Source organism: Pituophis catenifer, unplaced genomic scaffold (assembly GCF_029215685.1).
Source record: "Pituophis catenifer annectens isolate HBS135680 unplaced genomic scaffold, rPitCat1.0.hap2 SCAF_2, whole genome shotgun sequence".
Lineage (NCBI taxonomy): Eukaryota > Metazoa > Chordata > Lepidosauria > Squamata > Colubridae > Pituophis > Pituophis catenifer.
Genome location: NW_027256882.1, coordinates 260,387,911 through 260,399,393, shown reverse-complemented (window position 1 = coordinate 260,399,393; position 11,483 = coordinate 260,387,911). Strand labels below are relative to the sequence as shown.

General features: G+C 36.3%; 1 protein-coding gene across 2 annotated transcripts in view; it reads right to left on the bottom strand.

The window, feature by feature from the left end:
• Window positions 1-3,296: 3,296 nt before the first annotated feature.
• MCCC2 (methylcrotonyl-CoA carboxylase subunit 2) overlaps window positions 3,297-11,483 on the bottom strand; it is a 33,425-nt gene continuing 25,238 nt past the window's right edge. For both annotated transcript variants that reach the window (XM_070935813.1, XM_070935812.1), the window contains exons 13-17: window positions 10,459-10,525; window positions 9,631-9,787; window positions 8,953-9,067; window positions 8,184-8,269; window positions 3,297-3,483 (exon numbers count right to left, since the gene is read on the bottom strand). In XM_070935813.1, coding sequence (XP_070791914.1) covers window positions 3,366-3,483; window positions 8,184-8,269; window positions 8,953-9,067; window positions 9,631-9,787; window positions 10,459-10,525 — 543 coding nt within the window. In that variant the 3' untranslated portion in view covers window positions 3,297-3,365. The remainder of the gene's footprint in view (window positions 3,484-8,183; window positions 8,270-8,952; window positions 9,068-9,630; window positions 9,788-10,458; window positions 10,526-11,483) is intronic.

The window sequence follows — 11,483 nt, the reverse complement described above, 5'->3', positions numbered from 1 at the left end:
AGGGCATGAGTGACCGTGCGTAAGGCATCCCGATCCAGAAAGGAACGTAACTGGTGGATCAGGCGAACCTGATAAAAAGCCCCCTGGCCACAGCTGTCATATGCTCTTCCAAAGACAGCCGTGTATCCAGGAGGACACCCAAGTTGCGAGCCCTCTCTGTGGGGGCCAACGACTCGCCCCCAAAAGTCAGCAATGGTACCAACTGACTATACCAGGATGCCAGAAGCCACAGACACTCGGTCTTGGACGGGCTGAGCCTGAGCCTGTTTCTCCCCATCCAGATCCGCACGGCCTCCAGGCACTGGGACATCACATCAAGGGCATCGTTGGGGTGGTCCGGGGTGGAGATGTACAGCTGAGTATCATCAGCGTGCAGATGACACTTCACCCCGAAATCACGGATGATCTCACCCAGCGGCTTCACATAAATGTTGAACAGAAGGGGCGAGAGAACCGACCCTTGCGGCACCCCACACACAAGGCGCCTCGAAGTCGATCTCTGCCCCCTGTCAACACGAACTGCAACCGGTCGAAGAGGAAGGAGAACCACCGCAACACAGTGCCCCCTATCCCCAACCCCTCCAGTCGACGCAGCATGATACCATGGTCGATGGTATCAAAAGCCGCTGAGAGGTCTAATAGGACCAGGACAGAGGAACAACCCCTGTCCCGAGCCCTCCAGAGATCATCCACCAACACGACTAATGCCGTTTCCGTGCTGTGCCCAGGCCTGAAACCCGACTGGAACGGATCTAGATAAACCATTTCCTCCAGGAACCGGGGAAACTCTCGTGCCACCACACTCTCAACAACCTTCGCCACAAAGCGAAGGTTGGAGACAGGACGATAATTTGCTAATATAGCTGGGTCCAGGGAAGGCTTCTTGAGGGGCCTCACCACCGCCTCCTTCAAGGCGGCGGGGAAGTTACCCTCACTCAGAGAAGCATTGATAATCCCCTGGAGCCAGCCTCGTGTAACCTCCCAGGAGGCCAGTACCAACCAGGAGGGACACGGGTCCAATAAACATGTGGCCACGCTAAGCCTGCCCAGAATCCTGTCCACATCCTCGGGAGCCACAGGGTCAAATTCCTCCCAAATGACATTCTCAAGACCCATCTCCATCACCCTGCCTGAAACTACCCAGAGTCCAATCCTTTAAATTTAAATTTTACTTTTCCCTACATATTTCTTCCAAGTTTACTTGTCTTGTAGATGATGAAATAGAAAATCTTTCTGCACTGATTGATGTATCATTGAAATGCCAATATTCAGTTCATTAATGAGATGTTATTGGATGCATAATCCACAAGGATTATTTCTGTTTCTGAATCTCATCTCCAAAATGAGAATGACTTATCTCTCAGACTTTCAAAGATACAATAATGACAACAAATATTATAGTCTTACAGAGTGATATAGTTCTCCACTCCCAATACTCAACAACTAGATGGAAAAAATGCTGTCATTTTATTACATCTGAATTTCACAATCCTAGAACAAAAGTTGACTATGAAGTGACCTGCAAAATGCCATGATATTCAGAAAGGCAAGAATCAAGCACCTCCCACTGTAGGAAGATTATTCCAGAATGAAATACAATCTTTGCTGGAATCCATTTGCTCCGTTATTAATCAATACGTATTTGCAAGTCAATGGTAAGAAAATGAAGGAAGAGTCAAAATTCTTGAGACAGAATGATTACAGAGCAACACAAAATACTGGCATCATAGTATTAAGTATAGTATCAGCTGCCAATACAACCAATCTTAATTAAAAGAAATGTATGAAAATACTTAACCATAGGCTAACTATATTAAAGATATATGAATTACCAAATCCTAAACAAGTTATATTATTTAAATTATACTTGCAATTAATAGAACAAAGATAGAATGTGTTATGCAATGTGAATTTAAAAGCATCTGATATCATTAGGAAAGAAATTAAAGTTTGAATTTTATTCTCAAGAAGTTGACTCTCTGGATTAATTCTTCAAAAATCTTGTAAAATTAGAATAAATTGTGTTGGATCCATGTTCAACCCTTATTTAAAAAGGGCTGAAGAGAGGATTAACCTTATTTATTACTAATTTTTGATAGCTTGCAGAAAGAATATAACCTTCCAAATAGCACTATATAAAAACATATGTTGTCAGGTTATACCCACTAAATTTATGGTACTGAAAACTCATGATTTTAAGTCTATTAGGTAAAGGTTCATTTAGATGCTAAACAGTTTATTAACTGTTTATTAACAAATTTAACAAAAATAAATAAAATATTTATTTTTAAATATTTAAATATTTAGATGCTAAACAGTTTATTAACTGTTTATTAACAAATTTAACAAAATAAATAAATGAATACAATATATAAGGGATGCGGTGGCTCAGTGGCTAAGACGATCGAAAGGTCGGCAGTTCAGCGGTTCGAATCCCTAGTGCTGCGTAACGGGGTGAGCTCCCGTTACTTATCCCAGCTTCTGCCAACCTAGCAGTTCAAAAGCACATTAAAAAAATGCAAGTAGAAAAATATGGGGCCACTTTTGGTGGGAATGTAATAGCGTTCCATGTGTCTTTGGCGTTTAGTCATGCCGGCCACATGACTACAGAGACGTCTTCAGATAGCGTTGGCTCTTCGGCTTTGAAACGGAGATGAGCACCGCCCCCTAAAGTCGGGAACAGCTAGCATATATGTACGAGGGGAACCTTTACCTTTAGCTTTAAATACAATATTGAAGGAGTCTCTAGACATTGTTAATAAGGCTTTGATTAGCAAGTTAAATTCAATGATGTGTTGTAAATTATGTTCCTAAAATTGTGAATTCATCAATTTGGATCTGTTTTGCCTGGGCTGTAGCCAACTTCTATCCCTCCACATTGTTATGTCTTCTTGAAAAGATATTTCTAAACCAGACACAAAAGCTGCCTTGTTGAAACGTATTCACTCTTAGCCTTTGAACTGTTGAAAAATGCTCTACAATATGATTTATGTGGAAAGAAACTGAAATTGTTTAAAGAATATTTACTATTGTTTGTTGTATTTTATTTCCTTCCTTTCTCTACTTAGAATAAAAAAAAAAAAACATCTTCCCCCTCCTTTAAAAGTAATGTTTTTGGTTTTTGTTCTATTGATATAATACATTTAATGTGAATTGATTGGATCTGATTTTCAGAGATTGAATGGATTACAAACACCGACAGCTATATCTATTTTTACTGGTTTAGAGCTTGATTTAATAAAATAATTATTTTTAGGTCTGTGGAAATTAAACCCAACTGCATTACTGTAAAAATCTTTATTTTGTTACTTGATTCCGTTAGGCCATTTGATTTTATTTAAAGTACAACTGATAAACCTTTCATATCACATTCTGAATATGCCAAAGTCTGTCTTCTTGCTGGGTGCATTGAATGCAGCACTGAGGCCAAGGCCCAAAACAAGTCTTGTATCAGCTGGATCAATGATTCCATCATCCCACAATCTGAAACATATGTCACAAAAATAAATAGTTAAGAGGAAAATTGGATCTTTAAAACAGTACCATAACCACATTCTGATTTTATAGCAAACATACAATTCACTTTTCAGATGAGCTTCATTTGTGTACAAATTCATTCATAGCTGAATTAAAATTTGCTAAATGTAAGCTCTGCTTTAACTTTGTCATTGCATTTCCACTACGTATTGTTTGATAGGATTACATATCATGAAAATTTAAAAAATTATGTAATCACCTCCCCCTTTTCCTATTACTTCAGCCTAGCTCTTCTGCATTTATCTTTTAGTCTTTTGCAGTGACATATACTGGAAACGCACCACAGTTAATAACTGATTCATATGTTACAGAAAAAAAACTTGAAGATTCACTGCCTGTGTTTTCAGACACATGGGCTACTTCAATCGGAATAAATGTAGTTGAATTGAAGGTAGGAAAAAAGAGTGAATGTTTATCAGTACATTGTTTTGACATTTAGTACAATGTCAAGCAAATAGTACTTTAAAGCCAAAGGCTACTGCTAATTATTGGAATGTACAATCTTTGACTGAATTAAAAAAACCTCCAAAAACAAAATAAATAGCTTGTTTCGTTTTGTTTATAGATGAGCAAGTGATATCTTTGTCTGGAAAGTTTGAAGTTTGTAGATGCTCATCATTGTTTGATTTTGCCTGGATTGGGCAGAGAACAGGATAATATTAATGTCAGGTGGGTTCATATTATTTCAACTATGAATATTGACAAGACCTGAAATCTTTTCCAATCAAAATCCAAATTAAGCAACATTTTTTAATATAGGATAAACCAAGATTGGAAACGTAAAAGAAAACTGGAAATCTTTTATTAAATGCATCATTATCCCAGTACAAATCTCCACATACTAAGATCAGCAAAACAGGACATTTTAATGATGCCCATACTTTCAGAGGTAAATTAGTCAGGTAGAGAATGCCTTCTTTCTGTCAGCCAACTAGAGAACACATTCTCTTGAGAATTACATTCATCTCCCCTCTCTCCTCCTTTAAAATCATACTGATAAAGCTTTTCAATCACAGCCTTTTGAACTATTGTAAGAATGATTTCAATTTCAATAGTGATGGGAGTGTCCCGACACTCTCATGTTACACCCCTCCTGCACGACCTGCATTGGTTACTGGTTGCCCTCCAGGTGAGATTCAAGGTGCTGGTTATCACCTATAAAGCCCTACATGGCTTAGGCCCAGGGTACCTGACGGACCATCTGCGGCCAGAGACAGCTCCCCATCACCCGGTGCGTTCCCACAGAGAGGGCCTCCTTGGAGTGCCATCGGCCAGGCAGTGTCGTCTGGCGACTCCTAGGGAATGACCCTTCTCTGTGGGTGCACCTATCTTATGGAATCAACTCCCTCTGGAGCTCCGGGTGACCCCTGACCTGTGCTCTTTCCGCCGTGACCTTAAGACATGGTTATTTCATCAGGCCGGTTTGGACTGAAGGGGTTTTTAAGGGGAGTTTTAATGGTTTTTAACATCTAATATTGATTTGTCTATTTTATTGCTGTGAGCCGCCCTGAGTCCTTTTCAGAGAGAGGGTGGCATATAAGCTTAATTAATAAATAAATAATAAATAAATAAATTTTTATGGTTGTACAGATATTTCAATTATTCTAAACTGCATTGATTATAATTTACTGCTGCTGTTGTTTTTACTGTATTATTTAACAACCCTGACAGGCCTGCTTGTATGGAAAGATGGAATATAAATATACTGTAAATACTGTCTCATGCTGAGGAAAAAATTTCCAACCTTTAAACCTGCAAAACACAATTTCGTTTAGGGAAGCGGAGATTTTATTGATCACTTGAAAGATTTTTCATTGCAGAATAAAGGTTGCTTTCTCCAAGTCACTTTAGCTTTCTCTTTGTTTAGTAAGAGCTCATCTTCAGTAGTGGGACAGAACATTAATTATTGAACAACCTATCAAGTCCCATGGTGAGAATATGAATCATATGTCTCCTTGTAAAAAATTCATATCACAACTTCTGCAAAGAAAAGCAACAAAAACTCAGGAGAAAGCGGCTCATGTCATTTGTTACAAGGTAAACTGATTAAACTCCTTTTAGAATTCTCTAAGCAGATTAATCTTGCTCATTAAAAAGAAGTCTGACTAATGACGCCTGATAATTAAGACCACTGTATATGAAAGTTTCTAGCCTGGCACATTTGATGAGGAAATGCAGCAAATGTCACATATATAGAGTGAAATATAATTTATGTTGATTTTTTTTTCCAAAATAAAAAGCATAAAAGCTTCTATTGCCAAAAAAGGTACATTTTATAATCTAAATTATAAACATTCAGGCACACTGTAAATACATATAAAACTACTTGAGCAAGGACTTATTTCAATCTTGTATTTTGGGGAGAGGGTACCTGTCAATCATTCTTGACTCCTGACAATAACATGGACAAGTTTTTTATAAGATTTTTGGAAGTGGTTTGCCATTGCCTTCTTCCTAGGGCTGAGAAAGAGTGATTGGCTGGAAACAGTCACTTGGCTGACTTTAAGCCTAAAGTGAGACTAGAGTGCATAGTTCCCCAGTTTCTAGCGCTATAAGATATTAGCCAGATTAGCAGGATATATCCTCCTAATATAACTATGCTTCATAAGCCATGGTTTCATATTGATTTAATGTTAGGTCTGAGCCTGTTCTATTTTTTTTTTTTTTTGTTAAAAATGGGTCAGCTTGAATATAAATTGGTTTTTTGTTGACATCAATCATGATGATGCTTTGGATTTATAAGAATTTTATGCAGCTATATCATTTATGAATTTGACTTTTTTTCTGCCTGTTCAAAATTTTGCCAAGAAGACTAGGCCAGGCAGTTGCCAGTTGTCAATCCTGATTCAAAGATACCTTTCCACCATACACACACACAAAGTAAGGATGTGAGTACTGCATTTAAATTGACACTCGTTTCACACTATTTAGCAAGCCATAGTTACAACTGGAAATTTCTCAGCTGTGGTGAAACATGTCACTCTGCTTTAGAAGAGAAGCTTGATTCTTATGTGAAAAATTTCAAATGACATTTTGAAGTTCTTAAAATATATATGGGTTTACTGCTAAACCCATTAGTAAAAGAATTTTAAATTATATCATAAATATACATTTTATTTTACTTGTTTTAAGAGAAATATTAGTTGCCTTGATACCTTATAAAATATCATTTTTAACACTTTATCTGATAAGATACAGAGGACAATTACTATTCTTTAGCTTCAACTTCTCCTCTTTAAAATGAGAGGGTAGATTATTTGTAATTGTATACAACAACAATGTATTTCACATATGAAACTTGCTTTATAAATAGTTAATGAGAACTAAAATATCTGAACACTGCATGCACGTACATGGCACTTCAGTATTAAAAAATAACTAATTCTCCCATGATTCACTTGGGAGCTTCCCCTCTTGCCCATGTTAGTAGAATCCTTGTTCTTTAGATCCACTAATAGAGTGAGTGACAGAACAAGTTTACAGAGAAGGAAATAAAAGCACAGAATTCACTGTTACTTAACATGGGCAGCAATGGGGAGGGAGGTGTTCATGCATGTGAAAGGAAAGCCACATTCAGAAAACATACAGAATGCATACTTAGTGTAGCTCCCATTAACAACATTCCATGTAACCCTAGCACAATTTGGAGAGATATTATCTTTATAAAAAGAAACTGAAAGATATAAAAAGCAATGAAAATGGGCATGTAACAGTTGATAAAGGAACATGCTTAGAAACCCCCATGCTCTCCGATTCAGAGCATTTTCACCATAGCCAGGACCTGCAACTGCTAGGCCACAAACTCCAAGCAGCAGCCTGACTCTGCTGAGCAATCAGATGAGCTAATTCTTCTTCATTGTAATGCTATATTGACAGAATCTTCCAAGTCTGAAAGAGGAAGTCTGCCCTTTCTCCTTATTCCTCCAAAAAACTAGGGAGGGTCTCTAGGGGAGACATGATAACAGTGTTCCAATATCTCAGGGGCTGCCACAAAGAAGAGGGAGTCAAGCTATTCTCCAAAGCACCCGAGGGTAGAACAAAAAGCAATGGGTGGAAACTAATTAAGGAGAGAAGCAACTTAGAACTAAGGAGAAATTTCCTGACAGTTAGAACAATTAATCAGTGGAACAACTTGCCTCCAGAAGTTGTGAATGCTCCAATCCTGGAAGTTTTTAAGAAGATGTTGGATAACCATTTGTCTGAAGTGGTGTAGGGTTTCCTGCCTAAGCAGGGGGTTTGACTAGAAGACCTCCAAGTTCCCTTCCAACTCTGTTATTCTATTCTATTCTATTCTATTCTATTCTATTCTATTCTACTCTACTCTATTCTATTCTATTCTATTCTATTCTATTCTATTCTATTCTATTCTATTCTATTCTATATCTTTTCTGACTGTTCCCTTGGCAGTACCTCTTTGCCCTGTCTCCCAATGTTTTTCCCACATTCCATTACGTTTAGTTACAAGATCAATCTTAACCAAAGTTTCATTAATGGACAGGATAAATATTATCTCTTCAGCTTTTCCAACATTCAGAAGGCTTAGGCTAGCCAGCTGGCTGTCTGGCTTCCTTTTCCAGCCACTTTTAAAAATTATCTTTAAGATATTACACATATAAAGACAAGCTGTCACCCTCATCTGTACGTACCGTGCACTAGAATAATAAGGGTTTCCTTCTTCTTCAAACCTCTGAATTATTGGCTCTTTCAGAGCTTTTTCTTCCTCTTCAGAAAACTACAAAAGATAATTAACAGGAATAGAAACTCTGGCAATTTTCATCCGCAAAAGCACTGGACATCCTGTTCTAAGAGGTAATATGAATTAAATGTCTAATAATCAATAATGCTGGGTACATTTGGACTTCTGTTTAGTTCAGTAGGATTTCCTATTAAATATGCTCCAAACTGCACTAATGTTAGTGGCATTTCTCTTACAGAAATTAGTATCAGAGTTTAAGAAAATAGTTACTTAAACTTTGTAAATGGTAACGATTTTTTAAAATGCAATGTTCTGAAAAACTGTTTTTCTTGCTCCTCTTAGTTATAAAAATTTCTCTTTAGTTAGATTCCCTGTGAGAGTAACATTAATTTCAACAGTTTGCTTATAGTGCTAGGCTTATAAAACTTAAGTACAACAATTTGATAGCAGGTCACTAATTAAATAGTTTAGACTCCTTTGTATTCCTAATTTTACTATTGTATGTTCTAATATGTAAGTACAAGTGATAGTTGAAGTACTATTGTAAGCTATAATATGAATCCCATTTCATACAAGTTCATCTGAGATTATATTGAATGAATACAATCAGAAAAAGTAACTATATTGCAAGAAAATAGAGGGAAATGATGGCACCAAATGCAGCATTATGACCATTCCCTCCTAAAGTACTTCAAAATATCAAAAGTAGTGGACATTACCTGCTTCCCTTCCCTTGCTTTTTGGTCCTTGGCTACTGTAGCTAAAACAGTTGCAGCTTGTTCTCCTCCCATCACAGAGATCCGAGCATTCGGCCACATAAAAAGAAATCTTGGACTGAAAAATACAAATGATAGAATAAAAATCTCTTCAGCTGTTTACAAATTCCTTCCTTCACTTTTTATGACTGAGGGGGCAGAGAAGGAAGGAATGTTATCTGCATAATGTGAACACTATTAAAACCTTCCTAGATCCTTCACTGTCCTTCAAAACTATCAATGGTCTTTTCAGCCCATATAGTAAACAAAACATATTTTGCCTTTTGTTCCTTAATATGGGACACTACTATATGTATCTCATTAAACAGAACTACTAGGGGATTTATTCAGTAAAATCTACAGCATTTAGAATAGAATAACAGAGTTGGAAGGGACCTTGGAGGTCGTCTAGTCCAACCCCCTGCTTAGGCAGGAAACCCTACACCACTTCAGACAAATACACCACTTCAGACAAATTATATGCATATGCAGCCATATGCAGTCCAGTGGCATCCTTGAATTAAATATTTTATTCACATAGGTATTTTAAATCATACAATAGAACAATACTGTCTTCCAGATTAAAAACATATGTTATAATCATATAACATCTATAATACTATCACTGAAGTGCATACTTACCTATATGCTCTTCCACACATCCCATAATTTCCAGCACCATAGGACCCTCCAATAATAACCGTTATTTTAGGCACACTGGCACATGCTACAGCAGTAACCATCTTGGCTCCATCTTTTGCTATACCACCAGCTTCATAATCCTTACCAACCATGAAGCCTAATTGGAGAAAGAGTTAAGACCATTATCAAGGATATTTGCAAATAGCTTGCTTTGCCATTAGAAAAGCAAAGCAAGTAAGACTGTAAAACTTCATTTATTACTTTAATTGATTCAACTACCATTTTTGATGCTTTGTAGGCTTTTAGCTGATATTATTTATTTGCTAAACTTTTATCCTGCCTTTGTTACTTTATAAGTAACTCTAGAAATTAAATATACATAACATTCCTTCCTCCTCTTATTTTCCCCACAACATCCCTGTGAGCTGGGCTGGGCTGAGAGAGAATGGCTGGCCTAAAATCAACAGCTGGCTTCAGGCCTAAAATGGAACTAGAACTCAATCCCCTGATTTCTAGACTTGTACCTTAACTACAACAACCTGTTTCATAATTATTTAATTATTAGTTCAGGGAATTACTTTATTATTTCTAAATGATAACTGTCCAAGTAAATTGTAGAAAACTACTTTATAAATGAATAACTAAATAGAGCAATAGTAATTCAATCTGACAATATCCCTCAAACTCATAAATAAGGTTGTTAGAAATGATGCGCAGGAATTAATTGATTAATATTATACACTTATTTGAAAGAAAAGATATAATTGTTTGCTCAAATATTTATTGTCTTGCAATTCAGTTCCATAGACTATGATAATCACTTATTACCTGTGATGTTTTGTAAAAATATAATGGGAATATTTCTCTGACAACAAAGCTGAATAAAATGTGTGCCCTGTAAAGATAAGAAAAAAACAATAGTTGACATACTGAAAAATAATTGTTAAATAATATGATACTACCTGCTGCTAAAACCATTGTATGATCCTAAAGCAGTACTTCTAAAACCATAAAGCTTATTTTTTTTAAAAAAATGGGAAAAAGAAATTGCATTTTTGTATTGTTCCAATTTTAGTATATGTGCTGCCGAAGCAAGCACAGAAATTGCGTTTTTGAAATATGCCAAGATCTTGAATTTGAATCTGTTGTTTATTTTCTCAAGTGAAATAATTCTGTAAATGGCTTTATCCCTCAAACTATGAAATCATATTTAAAACAAAACTTTTTCCATGTAACATCGACTTACTTTCTTATAAAGCTGATCCATGAAGCAATTACTCATTCCCTAATAGCTGCTAAAATAGATTGTAGCAAGTTTTAACACATGATGATGTGATAAAATAGCAGGTGATAGTAACTGAGATAACAGTTTGCTACTGTACTTAATCCTAGAAATAGTAACATTGCTATACAAAGTACCAAAAAATACTGCAGCAGGTATCTTGAGAAAATCTTAATAACAACCTACAACTGCTCAGCATCTGTAGAAGTTCAAAGCACATAATTTACATCATCTACATCACAGTTCTCAAAATTAAGCCCCACAATGAATCCCATATATTGCAAATTGGATTGGATAGAAAGACAACATGACAAACAGAAAGATCTTAATTATTCAATCATTATATACTATCTCTTAAAAAAATGAAAACATCTTCATCTTTTTGAACTTCACTATATATTAACAGCAGATATAAATCTAAACAAATGCTCATCATCAGAATTCCATGGGAAAGTGCAACCCTATCAAAGACTAAATATGAAATGACACCCAACTAGAAAGGCCAACAAACATAACCACTTGAATTTGAGCAGGACTTAGCCTGTTGTGTACAATTCAGACCTGTACAGTC